The following is a 21,362-nucleotide window of genomic DNA, read 5'->3' as shown; positions in this document are numbered from 1 at the left end:
GGGTAGCAATCCTAACAGGTGTGAAATTTTTTTTTTTTTTTTTTTAACCTTGACCCACACAAAAGGATCATGCAGTAGGTTGGGTAGGCAGGGTGGGTTAATGAGGATCAGGTGAAAATTAACGGGAGGATGAGGTTGCGAGGTCCATATAGGAAAAGTGAGGATTGTATAAATTTGGATCAGCATGCTTCAAACTGAGCAAAACTGGAAAATGAAAAAAAATTTACAGACAAACTTTAAAAATGAAAATGTATTCTCAGTTTTCCAAGATGCACAGCCCTCAACCTGCATCAAAATATTTTCTACACAGCCACCTCTCTGCCCTGGTCTGTGCTTAACTTTAGAAAAAAAAAAAATCTGATTTTATGCATCTCCTCTGTGGCCCTTTAGCAGGCCCAAAACAAGCATGTTTCAGCTTACTCTGGCACATTCAGTCACATGCACAACTCATGGCCACCATTAAACAAAACCCTGCTTTTAGATCTTAAAACCTAGACCATCTTGCTCACAACCTTATTGATTTTACTATGTTTACTATAATATATACATTTCTGAAATCTATTTGTTGTACATGTCAATTAGATTTTTGTAATCTCCACAGGGCAAGGACTGTCTCTTAGAACACAAAGTTCTTCCCATACCTTCAGTGCAGAGGAGCACATGGGGACCAGTCCCATAACTTAAACGTCTAATCTTCTTTCCACACAGAGCTTCTAGCTTTCTGGGTACGATGGTGCTCTGGTTATCCCCGGTTCCCAAACAATTGTTACTGTTGAGTCCAAATACAAATACCTAGAACACAAACAGTGTCACAGTTAATGAATTTAGGCCAACTGGGCACATAGAAAACAAATGAGTTTTGCTGTCTATGTCCTAGAATAGGGGAAAAAGTAGTAATAAGGAGTTTATGGCTTCTTGTGTTCAAAAGATAAGATGGTAAATATGGGGAAAGTTAATGTTTAATTAATCTTCAAAGCATTCATCTGGTATAAGTCAACAATGTGACTATAAATCAGACATGGTGAGCAATTCCTCCCCCTACATCCCCGAGCTTAAAACATTGCTATTATGCCTCCTGCAGCCTTACCCTGGTCCTAACAGGGCTGTAAAATATGCTTTATGTAATGCAGTATTGTTTTAGGACCTTACTGTTAGTTATTTCCTGACAGGACATGCGAGAGAAGGATTGTGGTAAATGTAGTCTAAAAAAGTGTATTTCCATTGGTCTGTATTCCCTCTCAGCTAAACTTGAACTTCCTGGCTATCTCTGACCTCTGCCTGATAAGGTCATTTCAAGGTGTTCCCTGTCCTTGGCCACCCAGAGTTAATCTCAGCTCTGATTGACCTCTCTCTAGTGCCCCCCTCCTCTTACCTGATGAGTTTCCCACAGTACCTGTGTGCCTTAGCAGTCTCGTTGTTACCCTCTGCTGGAGCTCAACTCTGACCACACGGTTTATGGCCGCATGGCAATTTAGGCCACCCTGATGCATCTCTTTGTTTAGAGCAGGGCTGCCCAAGTCCGGTCCTCGAGATCTACTGGCAGGCCAGGTTTTCAGGATGTCCACAATGAATATGCATGAGAGAGAGATTTGCATACCAAGAAGGCAGTGCAGGCAAATCTCTCATGCATATTCATTGTGGATATCCTGAAAACCTGGCCTGCCAGTAGATCTCGAGGACCGGACTTGGGCAGCCCTGGTTTAGAGCAACACCGTTTTCACCTCTCTTTCCAACAGACATTTTGTAAGAATCATCCTGTTGCCCTGGCTCTCGGACTTTCAGTATTTGCTTTCCACCTTCCCCCTATTCTTCTAACCTTATCACCTTTACATGATACTGGAATAAAGAAGCTGTACCCAGAGGGATTCTTTCCATTTATCCTCTGAGAAAACTCCACAACTGTGAGTATTTGGTATATTTACTCAATAAAGTATATCTCAGAAAAACAGGAAGTATCTGCGTTTGAATCTGCATAGAGAGGTTTAACTCCGCATAAAATATGGGATTGTATCGTATTAAAGCGGCAAAATTACATCACACATATCTGGCCTCACATTGCATAACATTTATATATTTTTTTAAACTCTAAAATTGCTACTTTTACATTTAAGCCATTTCACCACAGTTCCCCAATCCCTGGAAGCAGCACACTTCTTATAACCAATTGCTGCTTGTTAGCTATAATGTCAGGAAAAAAAGAGTGCATATTCTAGAGACTTGTAGAGGAGTAGCATAAAGATTTTCAGAAACAGTACGACAGTAAAACATCAGGGTAGCTCTACACTAGGGTAGCTCTACATCAGGGTAGCTCTACACCAGGGGTGTCCAACCTTTTGACTTCCCTGGGCGCATTGGCCCAAAAAAATGTTTCTGGGGCCGCACAAATGCGCAAACGCTGCAGCAAGACAGAGGAGGGAGCCGGCAAGACGGTAAACACCCAGGGGCAGCAGAGGAAAACATTGCATCGCCCTCGACGGAGGCCGCACAAAATCTTTCACAGGGCTGCAGGTTGGACACCCTGCTCTACACTGTCTGCATATCACACACTACACCCTCTCTCAAGTTGCTTAACTTTCTACGTGTTCCTTAGTCATGGTCGCTTGGTGGATGTGGCTCCCTTTTCTGCCTGTTAAACTCTGGTTCTCAAATTCACTCTCACATTGGTGAATTTTTGCGTTTTACATTTAAACTCATGTCTGCCTATTCAAGAATGAAAGGATTCCATTTCAAAGTAAGCACATATTACTACTCTTAGTATAGATGGGGGAGGACCAGAGTGAGTATACTCATCTCCCTCACCTAAAGGGCTTCCACTATGTTACATAAATTAAGGGCTCCTTTTACAAAGGTGCGCTAGCGTTTTTAGCGAACGCACATGATTAGCGTGCGCTATAATTACCACCTGCTTAAAAGGAGGCAGTAGCAGCTAGCGCGCGCGGCATTTTAGCGTGCACTAAGCACGTGCTAAAACCACTAGCACACCTTTGGGCTCCTTTAAGGTGTGCTAGCAGTTTTAGCGCATGCTACAATGCCGCGCATGCTAAAGGCTAACGCCTCCATAGAGAGTGCGTTAGTATTTTTCATTTAACCCAGCTCAATACGAGGCACAAGTTTATTAATATTTGCAGGTAAATCATTTCATTCAAAATGGACAACTCAGCTTATATACGAGATTGATTAGCATGCACTACCTCCATTGTATGCAACTCTCTTTCAAACATATTCATTGTGGATATTACATTACATTACATTAGTGACTTATATTCCGCCTTTATCTTGCAGTTCTAAGCGGATTACAGTATAAGACAGCTGGACATTTCCAAGAAGTTACAATTTAGGGGATGCTTAGTTCTAAGCGGGTTATAGTATAAGATAGCTGGGCTTTTCTAGGAAGTTACAATTGGGGGATGCTTACACAGTAGATGCAGGGAATTGCAATAAAGGGGACGCTTACATAGTAGATGCAGGGGGATTACAGTTTGGGGAAGGTTTAATAGAGGAGGCAGAGGGGAGAAGTTGGGGAAGGGAGGAAATTGAGGAATACTAGTAGGGAAGAAGAGTATAGGGTTGGTTACTTGTTAGGGTCGGTGGGGAGGTTGTATAGTTTTTTTGAATAGTAGGGTTTTGATTTCTTTTCCGAATGATTTAAAGTCACTTGTAGTTGACAACAAGTTGGAGATATAGGGGTCCAGTTTCGCTGCCTGTGTCGCTAGGAGGCCGTCGTACATCTTCTTTCTTTGAGTTCCTTTGAGCGGAGGATAGGTGAATAGGTTCTGGGTTCTTCTTATTCTGGATGTGCAGTTGAGATTTAGACGGTTGTTGAGGTAGGTGGGTGCAGATCCGTTTATAGCTTTGTGTAGTAGACAAAGTTATAAACGGATCTGCACCCACCTATCCTGAAAACCTGACTGGCAAGGGGGAATATAAGTTGGCATGTCTCAAGTCAATCCTGGAGTACCCCCTTGCCAGAGAGAGAAACAAAGAGTGGGATGGAACAAGAGGCTTTCCATAATAGAAGGGGCCAAGAGGATTACGTTTTTAAAAACCAATTACAGTAAAACCTTGGTTTGCGAGCTTAATTCATTCCAAAAACATGCTTGCAATCCAAAACACTCGTATAGCAAAGTGAATTTCCCCATAAGAAATAATGGAAACAACAACCGAAAAACTTTAATACAAAATACTGTATGTACCTTGCTTGTTTAGAACAGTTACTACACTCCTGCAGTGTCAGAGAGAAAGAGAGAAGAACCATCGGCTCAATTGTGATGATGTGATGTGTGTATACTGTATATACTTGTATTAAAAGACCTTGCTTGTATATCAAGTTAAAATTTAATAAAACGTTTTGCTTAAACACTTCCATACCAAGTTACTTGCAATCCAAGGTTTTACTGTATATCCATTCACAATAGTCTTGATCCAGGACTGACCTGAGAAATGCTAACTTATATTCCTTTTTCCCTTTGATATGCCATTTTATCACCAGAAAAAGTAGTTACAATTATCATAAACACACTAAAATCATACACTACTATACGAGTATGTGTATGAGATTTACTAGAGCAGACCCAGTTTATGATATGGACAATCTAAACGGCTTCTAAAGATCTGCTATGCTTTTCAGTCAGCAGTGTATGTAGTAGATGCAAGGAACTCTGCCTGACCGGAAAGCTAATGACTAGGGATAACATGCCCAAACTTTTCCACAGGAACACATGTCTATATATGTACATGCACCGTAGAGCAGAGGAGGTATAAATCCCACCAGCTCCCCACCCTGATTCAGCTGTCTTAACTGTCACAATAAGCAATTGTTCAAGGAATAGTGGCTGCCAAAAAGCATAAATTATCAGGCCCCAAGAGACAGGAGGAAAGGTTTCTCATATCAAGTCACACTTACATAGTAGTTTTAGATTAAAAGTGGGCCATCAGATCTAACCTTCAAATTTCCCATCAGCTCCACTGGGTATCCTCAGGTTGTTTGCCATTCTTAGATAAAAGGTTCTTTTTAATGATGCCTACAGGCCTTCTTATTATATTTCTACAACACAATTGCAAAAGGCTTATATTTTTAGGCCTTTATGAACTATAAATTTAGAAGAAAACCACAGGAGTTTCACAGCACAGATATTATTGTGGAGTACATTTTCCAGCTAAAATCAGATACCCATATTCCCTTTAACATATTGTTTTAACTAAAACATCCCAGTATACAGTATAGCATACATTACAACCTCCCCCCCCCCCACTCCCTCCCCCACACTTTTCCTACTCCCACTAACTCCAGCCTCACTTCAATTTTCTCCCCAGCTTTGCTCATTCTAGTCTTACTATCAGGTTTAGCTCCGGTGCTCACTGTTGGGAACAGCCATGCAGCAGACTTGCAGGGGTCTCAAAGTCCCTCCTTGAGGGCCGCAATCCAGTCGGGTTTTCAGGATTTCCCCAATGAATATTCACGAGATCTATGTGCACTGCTTTCAGTGCATATTCATTGGGGAAAATCCTGAAAACCCGACTGGATTGCGGCTCTCGAGGAGGGACTTTGAGATCCCTGCAGCAGAGCAACTGGCAGCCCATTAACTGTTACAAACTTAAACAGCTGAGGAGTCAACAGTGCAGAAACTGGAGGATCCCAGGCAGGCTAGGGGATTGACACTTTTTTACATCAAGGTTATTTTATTGAAGCTTTTAATTTAAAACCTAAAGAGAAGCCCTAATTCAGTTCACAAGAATGCCAGAGGATGTAAAGTTATACCCAAATCGGAAATGAAACAAGCACAAATCTTCTGCATGCTCTCCACTCTTACAGTACCTCATCATTATGTGTGACGTAAAGAGCTTCATTGGCTGATGCTCCAAAAACACAGGCTTTTCGGATAGAAATGACTTCTTGAGGTGACAGCAAGGAGAATATTGGCCATTTCCCCACATCTACCATGACGGTACAAAGACTCGAACTGCTCCACAGCAAGGTTACATGTCTGCTGCAAAACACACATACCAAAAGTGACATGTCAATGAAATACCTTCAAATAGCATCTAAAAATGGCACCATCTTTTTTTTTTTTTCAACTTCTGTCAGTTTAGCATATCTAAATAAAAACAAGCAGAGGCCAAGCAGCAACATAGTTTGTAATCCAGCATGTTCTCGGGTCAAAAAATGAGCAGATATCAGAGATTTTAAACATATATTTGGGGGAAAAAATACCATTGTGAGGGAAAAAAAACTAAAGGGAAAATAAAAAAAGATGGCACTGGAAGAAGCTTCTACAAAATCTTTCAAAATTTCCAGGTTTTCCACTGGGGGAGGGAGGAGAAGGAACAGGAGACACGCAAACCAAAAACTGTGCATGTAAATCTCTCATGTATATGTGTCATGGGCATCCTGAAAATCTGATTGGTTGGATATGCCCCGAGGACTGGGTTGAGAAGCACCAAGGAGCCCATGCTCAAAGTTGGGCACAGAAGAGCAACGCCCATAAGACAAAAAGGAAAGCAAAGAAATAGCGAAGCAGTACTAAATAAAAACCTTATGAAAATGATATGCACATTTAATCGACACTCAAAACTTTAACGTGGTCACTAAACCCGGTTCCAGTCAGTTTAGCATTCATGTATTTTAGCGATGGATTATCAAAACGGCTTACCACGGTCTTTTCTGACCTTCCTAGCAGTCTCCGACTCTGCCATGCAAATGTATTATAATGAGGTCATTAATATTTAAACGGGCACTTTGGGCTATTCTCTAACCTCGCTGTCCTACATTTCTGAGCAAAATTTTCCAGCAGACCTGAGCTGTCCTAGCTTTACTTTTTAGTCAGTGCCTGAGCACTGATTGGCTCAGGCATTGACAGGAAAGTAAGGCTTGACAGCTCAGACCTGTCAGAAAATGAAAGGCTCGCCTCATGTGCTTTTATGTCACGTAGGTATTAAAACGTCTTTATCATATCTCCCCTCTCCCGCCTTTCCTCCAAAGTATACATATTGAGAGACAGAGGGATGGACACAGCACAAAGTTTTGGTGTTTGCCAAAAAAGCACTAAGATTTTTAGCAGAAAAAAGGCTGAATATAAACATCAAGCCAGTTTAGGTGCTAAAACCAAAATCTGGTCTACTTCTAAACCACATTTGGTTAAGAATTTATTTTTTTTTCATTTTAAAAACGAATTCATTTTGACTCTCCTGAATGTTTTCTTATGTTCTTTCAAAATTCAATAAAGCACAGTTACTTACCGTAACAGGTGTTATCCAGGGACAGCAGGCATATATTCTCACATGTGGGTGACGTCATCTACGGAGCCCCGATGCGGAAGCATTTTCAAGCAAACTTGATTGAAGATTTAAGTTTGCTCTGCTGCTCCACGCATGCGTGCCTTCCTGCTCCACTAGGGGGTGCATCCCCTCGTGGTCTCCAGTTCACTTAACTAGCCAAGAAGCCAACCTCGGGGAGGTGGGTGGGTTGTGAGAATATATGCCTGCTGTCCCTGGATAACACCTGTTACGGTAAGTAACTGTGCTTTATTGAATTTTGAAAGAACATAAGAAAACATTCAGGAGAGTCAAAATGAATTCGTTTTTAAAATGAAAAAAAAATAAATTCTTAACCAAATGTGGTTTAGAAGTAGACCAGATTTTGGTTTTAGCACCTAAACTGGCTTGATGTTTATATTCAGCCTTTTTTCTGCTAAAAATCTTAGTGCTTTTTTGGCAAACACCAAAACTTTGTGCTGTGTCCATCCCTCTGCCTCTCAATATGTATACTTTGGAGGAAAGGCGGGAGAGGGGAGATATGATAAAGACGTTTTAATACCTACGTGACATAAAAGCACATGAGGCGAGCCTTTCATTTTCTGACAGGTCTGAGCTGTCAAGCCTTACTAAGTAACTGTGCTTTATCCCAGGACAAGCAGGCATGATATTCTCACATGTGGGTGACCTCCAAGCTTACTGAAGAGGGATGGAGGGAAGTTGGCAATTTAAGCAAATAGATTTCGCAACACCGATTGGCCGAATCGGCCATCGCTTCTGGACAGGGAGTCCAGACAGTAATGGGAGGTGAAGGTATGAACCGAAGACCACGTGGCGGCCTTGCAGATTTCCTCAATAGGTGTGGACCTGAGGAAGGCTACGGAGGCTGCCATTGCTCAGACTTTGTGTCCAGTAACTCGACCATGCAGCGCGAGACCAGCCTGAGCGTAGCAAAAGGAGATGCAATCGGCCAACCAGTTGGACAAGGTGCGTTTGGAAACTGGGTGACCTAACCGGTTTGGGTCGAAGGACAAAAACAGTTGTGGGACTTTCCGGTGTGGCTGAGTGCGTTGGAGGTAAAAGGCCAACGCTCTTTTGCAGTCAAGAGTGTGGAGCGCCACTTCTCCGGGGTGAGAGTGGGGCTTGGGAAAAAACACAGGTAAGACAATGGACTGATTGAGATGGAAATCAGACACTACTTTAGGTAGGAACTTTGGATGGGTGCGGAGTACCACCTTGTCGTGATGGAATACCGTGAAGGGTGGGTCCGCTACCAGAGCTTGTAGCTCACTAACCCGCCGTGCGGACGTGAGCGCGAGTAGGAAAATTACCTTCCAAGTGAGGAATTTTGGATGGCATTTGTCTAGGGGCTCAAATGGAGGTTTCATTAGTTGAGCCAGAACCACGTTAAGGTCCCAAACCACCGGGGGAGGTTTGAGAGGGGGGTGGACGTTCAGCAGACCCTTCATGAAGCGAGTGACTAAGGGATGGAGCGAGAGGGCTTTCCCTTCCAGGGGCTGATGAAAGGCCGCTATCGCACTGAGGTGTACTCGAATGGAGTTGGTCTTTAGGCCGGAATGAGATAGTTGAAGTAGATAGTCAAGGACCAGGGGGACGGGGACCGACACCGGGTCCTGGCTGTGGGAGGAGCACCAGGTTGAGAATCTGGTCCACTTTTGGGAGTAGCAGGTTCTCGTTGAGGTTTTTCTAGAGGCCTCCAATATCTCCTTGACTGATTGAGACACGGGGAGAGCAGTCAGGGGGAGAGAAACCAAGCATTCAGATGAAGAGAATGAAGATTGGGATGTAACAGTGAACCCTGACCCTGTGACAGTAGAGAGGGAAACAGAGGCAGAGGCAGTGGGTCTCTGACACTGAGTTAAAGTAGAAGGGAAAACCACGGCTGGCGTGGCCAGCGAGGGGCAATCAGGATCAGGGTGGCTTGTACTGTTTTCAGGTGGACAAGGGTCCGCAGTATCAGAGGAAACGGCGGGAACGCGTACAGGAACCTTCCTTCCCAGTCGAGGAGGAAGGCGTCGGCCTCGAGTCGGTCCGGGGAGTATATCCGGGAGCAGAAGAGAGGCAGCTTGTGATTGTGAGGGGACGCGAACAGGTCTATTTGAGGCGTCCCCCACCGTTCGAACACTCCTCGTAGGGCCTGAGAGTGTAGTGACCACTCGTGTGGCTGGAGGAGGCGGCTGAGTCTGTCCGCTAGGCAGTTTTGTTCTCCTTGTATGTACACCGCCCGAAGGAAGGTGTTGTTGGAGATTGCCCATTTCCAGAGGCGTAGGGCTTCCCGACAAAGGGGCCAAGACCCTGTGCCCCCTTGTTTGTTTACGTAGTACATCGCTACTTGGTTGTCGGTTCGGATGAGAACCACTCGGTCGCGGAGCAGATGTTGGAAGGCTACAGCTGCGAGGTAGATGGCCCGAAGTTCTAGCACGTTGATGTGGCAGCGACGGTCTTGTGCTGACCACATTCCTTGGGTGCGTAGGCCGTCCAGGTGGGCTCCCCAAGCGTACTCCGACGAGTCCGTGGTGAGTACCTTGCTGTTGGGTGGGGTGAGGAAGAGCAAACCTTTGGAAAGATTTGAAGAGTCGGCCCACCAGCGGAGCGATCGTTGCAATGAAGGAGTCACTGTCACGGAGCGGTCGATCGGGTCCCGGTCTTGACGCCATTGAGACGCCAGGGTCCATTGAGGGATTCTCAGATGGAGGCGGGCGAAGGGTGTGACATGGACGGTGGAGGCCATGTGGCCCAGGAGGGTCATCATCTGTCAAGCTGATACTGAGGTCAGCAGAGAGATCCTTCGGCTCAGACTTACTAACGCCTCCAGACGCGGAGGGGGGAGGAAGGAACGGAGGCGAACCGTGTCCAGCGTGGCCCCGATGAACTGTAGGGACTGCGAGGGGCGTAGTTGAGATTTTGGGAAGTTTATTTCGAACCCCAGACTTTGTAGGTAGGTAATAGTCTGTTGGGTCGCTGAGATAACCCCTTCCTTGGACGGGGCTTTGATTAGCCAGTCGTCCAGGTAGGGGAATACCTGGAGGCCCTGGGAACGTAAGGTTGCTGCTACCACCACGAGGCACTTGGTGAAGACCCGAGGTGATGATGCTAGTCCGAAGGGGAGGACTCGGTATTGTAGGTGCCAGTCCCCTACTTGGAAACGCAAAAACTTGCGGTGAGCGGGGTGCACTGGGACGTGTGTGTACGCCTCCTTGAGATCGAGGGAGCAGAGCCAGTCGCCCTCGTCGATCAGGGGGTAGAGTGTTGGTAGTGAGAGCATCCGAAACTTTTCCCGTACCAGGAATTTGTTGAGGCGTCTCAAGTCTAGTATTGGGCGTAGGTCTCCCGTTTTTTTCGGTACCAGGAAGTAACGGGAGTAGAAGCCCTTCCCCCGTTGGCCGGGGGGGACCTTCTCCACTGCTCTCAGGCGAAGCAGGTCTCGAGCTTCGGAGAGGAGTAGAGGTAGCTGAGTCCGGTTGGGAGGGCAATTCCTTGGGGGATTGTCCGGGGGAATGGCCCGAAAGTTGAGAGAGTACCCTGATGAGATCACGCCAAGGACCCATGCGTCCGACGTGAGTTGCTCCCAGCGAGGGTAAAAGGCTTTGAGTCGACCTCCGATGGGAAGGCGGCCTGGGACTATGGCGGAGGGGGCCCGCCCCCTTCCGCGTGTCCCGTCAAAAGGACGGGGATGGTTTGGTGGTCGCGGGTGGTTGAGACTTGGGCATGGCCCTGTGATGGGCTTGCGGACGTCTGGGTGGGGGCCGCGAGAAAGCAGGGGTGGACTTTTGTGGGTAGCGGCGCGGAGGGGCCCTGTATGGCCTGGGCGCTGGCGGTTTGGGCTTTTGCCGGACAAGGGAGGCAAATGAGCGTTCATGTTCGGAGAGGCGTTTTGTCGCCGCCTCGATAGTGTCATCGAACAATTCCTTTCCCACGCAGGGGAGGTTAGCCAACCGGTCCTGTAAGTTGTGGTCCATGTCGACCAGGCGCAGCCAAGCTAGTCGGCGCATGGCGATAGCGAAGGCTGCTTCTCTGGAGGAGAGTTCGAAGCCATCGTAGGCCGCGTGGAATAGATGAAGGCGCAGGTTGGAGAGGGACTCTAAAAGCAGGCTGAACGTTCCCTGCCGGGAGGCCGGTAGGTCAGTCTCAAAGGCTCTCAATAGTCCGATGAGGTGTTTGAGGTATGATGTGAAGGTGAAAGTGTAGCTTTGCACCCTAGAGGCCATCATTGCGTTTTGGTATAGTCTCCTGCCGAACTTGTCCAGGGTTCGGCCTTCTCGGCCTGGGGGGACCGCTGCTGAGACCCGGGACGGGTGAGCCTTTTTCAAGGAGGATTCAACTAGCAGCGATTGGTGGGAGAGCTGTGGTTGCTCGAATCCCGGGTAAGGTACTGTGCGGTACTTGGCCTCCATTTTGGAGGGTACGGCCGTGACCATGTAGGGGGTCTCCAGGTTCCTGAAGAAGGCCTGTTGGAGTACCGGGTTAGGTGGTAAGCGAAGGGACTCTCTGGGCAGTGATGGCATATCCAGCTCCGCCAGGTACTCCTTAGAGTATCTGGAGTCGGACTGGAGGTCTAAGTCCAATGCGTGGCCCATGTCTTGGACAAAGCGAGTGAAGGATGGGCGAGATGTCCCCGGAGCCCCGTGCGGGGTCGGGGAGCGAGACCTTCGTCGGGTGGGGAAGGATAAGGAGGCTTCCCTCGAGTATCGAGGTTCATGCTCTGATCCATGCTCCGAGGTTGGGGAAGCACTGTGAGAGTGTTCGGGGGTTGTCGATCTTCGGCGTCTCGAGGAGCCCCTCGGAGAAGATGCCAGGGTTAGGGGTACCGATCGTTGTCGGATTGGTGACCTCGATCCGGACTCCCTCGGAGAATACGTCTGAGGGGGAGTTCGGAGGATGCGCGGGTTGGAGAGTGATAACTCAGCCACCCTTAGTGGTCCCGTACGAGGTGTGGGAGAACGGCCTCGTAGGGTTGGTGAACCTCGGGCCTTCTTGGAGGTACGGCGGTTCGAGGTTTCTGTCGTTCTAGCCCGACGTTTTGCCCCTCGGCGGCCCGCGGAGGGGGAACGTCTCGGGCGTCTCGGCGAGGAGTCCGAGGAGGATGGGATGCGGCGAGGGTTGCGCACCTTTCCTCGAGGTTGTTCGGTGTGAGGCCCAGGCTGGTCTGGCACATTCGAGGTCGAGGCCGATTGAAATTGGGCCATTGCAGTGGACAGCTCCGACGTGATCATCGCTCGGAGTAGGTCCTGGAAGACGGGCACGGACAGCATCGAAGGCATGTCCACTGCCTCGGTGCGCTCCACCGGGGGCAACCTCGTATCAGAGTATTCCCGTGTGGTGGAGGCACGGCCCGAAGGCTTGGAGGGCTTAGACGGGGCTGTAAGCATGGGGCTTCCGCCCTGCGTCGCCGTTGTCCCCGAGGCTGGCTTCTTCGCTGTTATAGAACCTGAAGAGGGAAGAGGGGACTTACCCGGGGCCGAGGTTTTCTGTTGTCCCGAGGGCTTCGGGGTCGAGTCTCGGGGTGATGCCGAGGTATCCGGGGCCGAGGTCAAGGCCGGGGCCGAGGCCGGGGCCGACCTTGAGGCTGAGGTGGAGGGTTGGTCCGGGGTGAAGAGATCCGCCATGCGGGCTTTTCTTCGGCGGAGGGCCCGGTTTTGGAAATTAGCGCACTGGGGGCAGGAGTCGGTTGGATGAGTCGCCCCCAGACAGAGGATGCACCTGCGATGCGGATCTGTAAGAGAAAGGAGCCGCTCGCACCGGGTGCACTTTTTAAAGCCGGTCAAAGGCCGGGACATTAAATCGAAAGTAGCCGCGGCTCGATTAGCCACGCAGCCACGGGGACCCGGAAGCCTCCGGGTCGTTGAAAATGAAGCAGGAATCAAGTAAAAAAGTAAGGAATTCGCGCACAGCGACTTAATCGTGAAAAAACAAGAAAAAATCGCGGTGCTAGAAGGCAGTTGGGGCAGAGCCTGAAAAACACGTCTTCTAGGCTCGCGGAAAATTTTGAACTGGAGACCACGAGGGGATGCACCCCCTAGTGGAGCAGGAAGGCACGCATGCATGGAGCAGCAGAGCAAACTTAAATCTTCAATCAAGTTTGCTTGAAAATGCTTCCGCATCGGGGCTCCGTAGATGACGTCACCCACATGTGAGAATATCATGCCTGCTTGTCCTGGGATAAAAAAAATTTCCTTACGTTTAAGGCTTCCTAGTTAGTTTCAGAAGCATCTTGTAGACAAAAGACATACATTAGATTCTTTTTCCTCTCTCCTCTAAAAGCAGTTAAGTTTCCAAATTTACCAAGTTTATTTACAATTTGATATACCGACCATCCAACACTGCACTTCAACAGTGTTTTCCTTCCTCTTGTAATCCCTTTTTACTACGATTTTATTTTTAAATTACATTTATATTCAAATTTTTAATTTGGATTTATTAATTTCTGTGATACTGATAACTACTTTTTTATCCTAATGCGTCTGTAGAGTCGCTGTGTTGTATTATTAGTTCTTTATTACACTGTATTTTGTTTCTAATGGTTTTCCTTTTATCATCTTTCTAAGTAAGACTAATAATGTAAGTTCTTACTGTTGGGAACACATTTTTGTTAAGTACCAAGAGAATGTCCCAGAAAGATTTCAGGGCTTGTGTTTGTAGTCCTCCATCACTCCAGCAATTCCTCCAGAGCTGAGCAGATTGGGGGGTTTCTGTGAATCTAATTGTCCTCTGATGCACAACAGCTGCACCTCATACCTTTGATTCTTCACCTATCACCTGTACATAATAAAAAGAGACGGCTGAGGGGAGATATGATTGAAGTCTACAAAATCTTGAGTGGAGTAGAACGGGTACAAGTGGATCAATTTTTCACACCGTCAAAAATTACAAAGACTAGGGGACACTCGAAGTTACAGGGAAATACTTTTAAAACCAATAGGAGGCCATTTTTTGTTTCACTCAGAGAATAGTTAAGCTATGGAATGCATTGCCAGAGGATGTCGTAAGAGCAAATAGCGTAGCTGGTTTTAAGATAGGTTAGGACAAGTTCCAGGAGGAAAAGTCCATAGTCTGTTATTGAGAAAGACATGGGGGAAGCCACTGCTTGCCCTGGATTGATAGTATGGAATATTGCTACTCCTTGGGTTTTGGCCAGGTACTAGTGATCTGGATTGGTCACCGTGAGGACGGGATATTGGGCTTGATGGACCATTGGTCTGACCCAGTAAGGCTATTCTTATGCTCTTATGTCTGAGTAAGTTTGTAGCTAGCAGGAAAGTACACAAAGAATGGCAGGCTGCCAGCCCCAGTCTGAACAACACTTGATCCTACTATTCCTCAACCCCTTGTCATCAAGTAAAGGACTAGTAGCTACTACAGGAGTACAAAGGGGGAATCAGTATTAAAATAAGTGAAGATAAAAATCCCAATGTCATGAGATCTTGCAACTCAGTACATGGAGAAAAGGTTGGCAATCCTGGAAGAAGGGCAGTTAATAGTAAGGTTACATAGCTTTCGTCAAACCTAATTTGCATATTTTTGACATGGGTCTTCATCCATTTCCCTTTTCCATCTATAAAAACAGCTTTTATTTATTTCTGTGTTTTTTTAAAAAAAACCAGCTTTTATCTGCCCAAACTTAGCTGTGTTTTGCAAGAGTCATGCTGTAACAGACTTTTTTCCTCAGAAAAGTTGAATTTTACTTTTTTCTGAAAGCAAAGTCCTACCCATGTATAGTAGAATAGGGAGGGGGTATGTGAAAACACAGACAAGTCTTTGGTTAAACAAAAGCAGATTGGCAAGCTATGGTTCAGCATGTATACGCAGAGAGAGAAACTTGATCACTTTGCCTTAGGGCAGGGGTAGGCAATTCCGATCCTCGAGAGCCACAGGCAGGTCAGAGTTCCAGGATATCCACAATGAATATGTATGAGATGGATCTGCATGCACTGCCTCCTTGAGATGCAAATCTATCTCATGCATATTTATTGTGGATATCCTGAAAACCTGACCTGCCTGTGGTTCTTGAGGACTGGAATTGCCTACCCCTGCCTTAGGGGATGTGAATAAAAAAAAAAAAGTTGAATTTTATTTTCTCTCTTCCCAGCACAGAGAAACAGGAGTTGTGCTCGTCAGGGTGGGACATTGTCGGGAGATTGATGTTACTTCTTGTAACATGGCCCATCCAAGACGGCAGCAAGCACTGTGAAACAGGAAGTGAAGTAGGGACCACCAAGGTGTTCCCCCATCTTGAGAAGGGAATGTGGCCTGGACAGAGTTATGATGCCCCTTCCTATGATGTCACTAAAAGGGGTGGAGTTTGGGGCAGGGTTATGCAAATGGTGCAAGAAGGCGTGGAGCTTAGGCAGATCCTCATTTCTGATTGGGTGACAGAACCATCTGTCAAAAAATATGCAAGTTAGATTTTACATAAGCTATGTAACCTTACTCCAGCAATTCATTAATATGCAGAAAGTCCAGTCCCTTAATCAGAGCCTTCCAAACTAGTATAATATACAGAGGACCTCATTTGGGAATTAGAACAAACCAAATAAACTCCTCCTTTTCAGTCCTAAAGGATTATGTTTCTATATAACCATGCTGACCCACTTTATTCACTCCCACTGTAATGGGTTTATGTTGCAGCACGGAGCTTTCCCAGTGTAGTTTGCAAGCACTGCATTGATACCCGTATGTATCACAAAGAAGTGAAGAAAGGAGACAGCCACTGCAAGAGTTCATTCGCAAGCTGGAAGGGCATCCTGTGCCATGATCAGAAGATTGAACCAGGGCCAGCCCCACTTTAGAGCACGACAGCGACACCATTGTACCCTCCCCATTCCCACCCTCCATCCTACTGTACAACCTGGGAGCAATACCAACCTGAATGTTATGTGTACTCTTGAGTAAGCTTCACTTATGAAATAGTAACTCTAGACTTTAGATGACCCCCTACACAGTGTCTTAGATAGAAATGCCATTCATGTAATCGTAGAGTGAAGTACACCCTTGCATTGCTGACCTCATCTTCAGTTCATACTCAGAACAAACTCAAAAAGTGTTCTATCTTGGCATTGTGAGATACAAAAAACGAGGATAACACAAACAATTGTTATAATGACTTGGACCATGGACAGGATCTTAATGAGCAAAGTAATTTTCTCTAGTCTTAACATTTCTCAGAGTTACAGGATGGAACGATCATACAAAAAAAAGTGCAAAAAAGAGAGGGCATTACCTGAGGAAGTGAGGCATCGGAACATGTAAAATGAATTTTCCCCACACACATCTTACCAAGAACAAACTATGGTACTCTGGAAGAAAGCACACTTACCAGCCAATAAAAACTGTGCTGAAGTCTAGTCTAACTAGAAAATTTCTGTATGAAACCCGACTTGAACTAAGAGGCAGTTATAAAAAAAGAAAGAAAATTCCCAGGCAGCTGCAATAAAAGCCCTAGTGTCTTAGCCTTACAGAGATGTCAGTTCCAAAGGAGCAAGAAGCCTAAACCAGCAAAAAGAAACTGCTAAAGTCAAAAAAGTAAATAAAAGAGTTCACCTTTACATTAAGAGGACTATTTAGGGGAAAACAATTTACAACTTTAAAAAAATTTGAAAACATTATCAAAGGAAAGTAATCCAGAAACAATTAGGGGTAGAACATTTTAAAGAAACCCTGAGCTGTCTCATCAAAAAGACTTCACTCTGACAGCTCTCTAAGGCCCAGATGTAAAAAAGGTTTCCTTGCTAGTAAAACTGATTTTAATCAGTCTTACTTGCAAGGAAACTCTCCTGCCAATGCTCTAAAGGTTTCTCCTCGACTGCTACCGATCGTTGTAGCAGCCACCGAGAATCCTATGCGAAATGCATTACAAAGAGCTCATTAGTATTCTAAATGTTTTGCCCACTTTTTATGAGCAAAATTTACTGACAAGATCTGAGCTGTCTCTGTCTTTACTTTCCTGGCATTGCCTGAGTGCTGATTGCCAATCAGGGCCTTAGGCCCCTCCCAGTGTATCCCAGGATGCACAGAGAAGGGGAAGGCTCACCATTTTGAAGAGGTAGGTCTACCAGCAGGAGGGAGCGGGCGTCCCTCTGGACAGTCTTCCATTCAAGGTACGGAAGGTGTCGGAGAGGGGGGGGGGTCATTCAGGCAAGAGGGAGTAAGCATCCCTCCTGCTGATTTCAGGTGAGGGGGGTGTCGGAGTTTTCCTGAAGCAGGAAGGAGTGGGCATCCCTCCTGTCGATTGAGGAAGGGTTCTTCTGCCCACCGTTGCTGCTCTCCCTGCTGATTGTGGCAGGGGAATTTCCAATCAGCTGAGCCAGCAGGACTTCCCGAAGGTGATGGCTTCAGGACTTCCCCTTCCAGCTCAGCTGATCAGGGATTCCCTCGCTGCAATCAGCTCAGCTGGCCAGGAGAGCAGCAGCAGCTTTTCTGAGCAGGCGTCGGGCACAGTTCTTCTCCCCCTTTTACCAGGGCTGCTCCGCACAAATAGCGTGCATATAATTTGCATGCTATTCATACAGAACATCACTCAGAAAACAAAAATTGTTCTCAATACTGTAATAAAGTGAACAAGCAGAAAAGTAATGCTCTGTGTGTAACCCAGTGAGCTTTCTGTCACAGAAGATCAGCACCAGTTGTCCAATCCACACGAGAAATTTAAATGTGCAAGTATGATATTTAAAATTTTACATGGAACTTTTACGCCATTAGTTCCTATTTCTTTTAAATCTTTGCGATCTGCAAAACCAAGAATTTCCCAAATGTATAAACTTTCTTTCCCTTCCTCTAAAGCAGGGGTGTCAAAGTCCCTCCTCGAGGGCCGCAATCCAGTCGGGTTTTCAGGATTTCCCCAATGAATATGCATGAGATCTATTAGCATACAATGAAAGCAGTGCACGCAAATAGATCTCATGCATATTCATTGGGGAAATCCTGAAAACCCGACTGGATTGCGGCCCTTGAGGAGGGACTTTGACACCCCTGCTCCAAAGGAATAAAAGTCATTGGTTATATTTCTTGATCTTTCTCATACATTTTCACAACAATCTGGAATAAACTTCCTTCCCAGATTAGAACACTTCTCTCTTTCCAAACTTTTAGAAAATCTTTTGAAAATATTACTTTTTTCAACAGTCATCGATTGATCAGAAGACTTAGTACTATGTTAGGTCGATTAACTCTCCAATTTGATTTGAGCCTTTACCTCATATAAAATTCATTATGTAAAACGAGTCGAGCCCCTGGTACAGGAGATTGGATTGGATTATTAAGATTTATTTACAATCTTTTTGAAGAAATTCTAGCTGACCCCCCTTCTCCCCCACCATCTTTTACAAAGTTGCATTAGGCTTTCTTGTCACCAGCCGCGGCAGTAAAAGCTCCAATGCTCACAAGAATTCTACGAGTGTTGGAACTTTCACCACCGTGGCTGGTGATAAAAAAAAGCATAAAGTGGCTTCGTAAAAGTGGGGGATAAGCTATGTCACATCAAAAGTTAATATCATCCACAACTGACTGACAACAGTTGACTGATTTCTGCAAAGCCTCTAAGCACATCACATTTCTAAGTTGTAAGTTTTTGGGGGGCATATTTAGATACTTAATAAAAGGACTGTCAAAACACTAGATTTGTGAATAAAAGCACTACAGGACAAATTGCACCACTGTCAAACCCGAGATCTGTCTAGAAACCATTACAACCATCAACTCCCAATACTCCTTGGAGCTCTCACCTTGGAGCAGAGAATCAAAAACAAATATGAACATACACCAAAATGTTTCTGAAAAAATTGGGAGTTTTCCATTATCATATGGTTTCCTCAGATTTCCAGTATTCCAGAAGAACAATTTTCACAAGAGGGTGCACAACACTAGTCCAGGCTACTTTTCATTGCCACTATCAAAAGTTTTGATTAAAAAAACAAACAAAACAGTCAGTCCACTATCCTTCCTTAATCTGCAAAATCTCTTTACTGGCTGAAACCTTGAAACTTAGTACTACTACTCCCAGGTTTCAAACTTTTGCTATCCTAAACATCTTTCACTGTATCATATCCCCAAATGTGTTTGCTTTGCAAGTAATATAATAAGTATGAACTTCACTTATAAACCATGATATGCTGGGTACCATCTCAATCTCCCAAATTTACAGCCGATTCGTGAAACCTACCACAGGCAGTAAGGCCAGTTAGAATAAGAATAGCGCACATTTTAATCTGTGTGGAATGCTCAGAGGGATTTACTGCAAGAAATAATGTGTGCACCAGAGATGGCTGCAAATTGTATTATATATAGTTACATATGTTAGGCGATACCATTTGCTATGCCTTCTCAACGCTTATGAAACAGCGCACAAACCAACTCTGCTTATACTGCTGGGAAAAATGCCAGCTTGGAGCTGGCAGTGGGGGGAGGTTTGAAGAGACAATTTCTTTTGATTTCAAGTTTTTATTCTGCCAGTTTTGACTTGCTTTAAAGCAGAAACCAGCCCACGCAAGCCTGTAAGCATCAGTACTGAGAAAGAAATGTGCGCAAGTCTAAGCAAACTTGAAAATTAAAGCACACATTGGCACTTATGTTCTGTGTTTAAATTTAAGCCGCCAAAGTTAAACAAAAAAAATGGAAAGGCTTATATTTAAGTGTGCAGAATGGCGGCACTGATCTGTGCTTCACGATCAGGTTTGCCGTGAAACACTTCTGCACAAGTGCTAAGCATGTTCCTCCCCCTTGCTTTCACTTTACAGCACACATATAGTTTAAATATAATTTTTGAGTATTGGAGAGCTAGTCTGTTGCATTGTTCAGGTGGTATGGGGCGAGTGCTGTTGGCTTTACCACAGGATTTCCAAGAATCAACCTGTTACTACTTATGTACTGTCCTAAAGAACATTCTGACGTTCACAAGGTGCCATATATACTTGTGACTTATCAAGCTGTTCTACCAAGTGTTCCACGTTTGTGTGTACAGGCAGTCCCCAAGTTACAGATGCCCGACATAAGTACGACTCATACTTAACACAGTTGTGGCTTCATTTGATTTCACCGAGCAGTATTTCCAGTGGCATAGACTCCTACACTTCTCCTGTAGCAGATTCAGGAATGATGCATGGCAACATTAAGAACCGTATGTAGTTGTGCATGCTGTACCTTAGAGGGAACAATGGTAGGGACAATTGGCCCTTTTGTCAGCTGAGAGCATAGGTAAGCAACAAGAATAATAAAATCTACAAGTTCTGAGTTACATACAAATCCGACTTAACAGCTTTAAAAACATAACTCATTCTTAACCTGGGGACTGCCTGTACTTTTCTATGAGAAAAAATAGTCCCTATATGTTTAAGGATAATGCTGTATAGCAGTCCATTTTTTGAATGTGACCTATGAGGACTTATACGATTCTCTAGATAAATTTCTCCAGATGAACCAATAGAGGGACTCAGAATCTTCAAAGAATTCTATTCTATCCACAGCTCCTAATCCCCACCCACTCTAGAGCATTCATGTCTGATGAACTCCCCAACTTCCCACTTGTCATGTTTGTCCGTTGATAAGATCGTAAGCTCTTCTGAGCATGGACCATGTCTTGAATGTTCTAACATACAGCGTCTAGCAGAGCTATAGAAATAAATAGTAGTAGTAGTGAATAGGGAGCAGCATTTGTACTGAACCCCCCTGTGACTAGGACTGTGTCTAACAATGTTCCTTCAAACACCCCTAATTCAAATATCTTCCTGTCATTAAGGAGACAACTTCATAGGAAAACATCAGGGCTAGAGACGGGATTTTTCCCTGTGGCTCAGCACTTTCCTCCAGTACCACAGCTTCATAAGCTTTCAGTCATAACTACAGTACTTGGCATTGTCTGAATTCCTCCTCCATAAAATTCACGTCTAATCCTTTCTAATCTAGCCTAGTCGTCGCTGGAATTTCCTCCAGGTAAGAAGCACACACCGTGGCTCGAGCAGGGCTTCCGAAGACCGTTCCGGTGGCTATTCTCAGGAGGAGCAACGTATGCACCCTTTATGTTGTGTATATAACTTGCGACCTTCTTCCAGACAGTTGCAGAAAAGCCCCCTCGTGTACTGCCCAGACCGCCTCTAGGTGTC

At 45.4% G+C, this 21,362-nt stretch overlaps 1 protein-coding gene across 7 annotated transcripts in view; it reads right to left on the bottom strand.

Annotated features, from left to right (window-relative positions):
* Nucleotides 1-21,362, bottom strand: part of LOC117362203 (RCC1 and BTB domain-containing protein 1) — a 112,903-nt gene that overhangs the window by 91,075 nt on the left and 466 nt on the right. For 3 of the 7 annotated variants that reach the window (XM_033948198.1, XM_033948196.1, XM_033948197.1), the window contains exons 2-3: nucleotides 5,816-5,987; nucleotides 642-792 (exon numbers count right to left, since the gene is read on the bottom strand). In XM_033948198.1, coding sequence (XP_033804089.1) covers nucleotides 642-792; nucleotides 5,816-5,941 — 277 coding nt within the window. In that variant the 5' untranslated portion in view covers nucleotides 5,942-5,987. Of the gene's footprint in view, nucleotides 1-641; nucleotides 793-5,815; nucleotides 5,988-13,869; nucleotides 13,889-21,207; nucleotides 21,343-21,362 lie in introns of those variants that run through there. The other 4 variants (XM_033948200.1, XM_033948202.1, XM_033948201.1 and 1 more) reach the window with 4 other exon arrangements.

This window comes from Geotrypetes seraphini, chromosome 6 (genome assembly GCF_902459505.1).
Source record: "Geotrypetes seraphini chromosome 6, aGeoSer1.1, whole genome shotgun sequence".
Taxonomy (NCBI): domain Eukaryota; kingdom Metazoa; phylum Chordata; class Amphibia; order Gymnophiona; family Dermophiidae; genus Geotrypetes; species Geotrypetes seraphini.
Note: the sequence above shows the minus strand (reverse complement) of the source record. Positions and strands in the feature narration are given on the sequence as shown.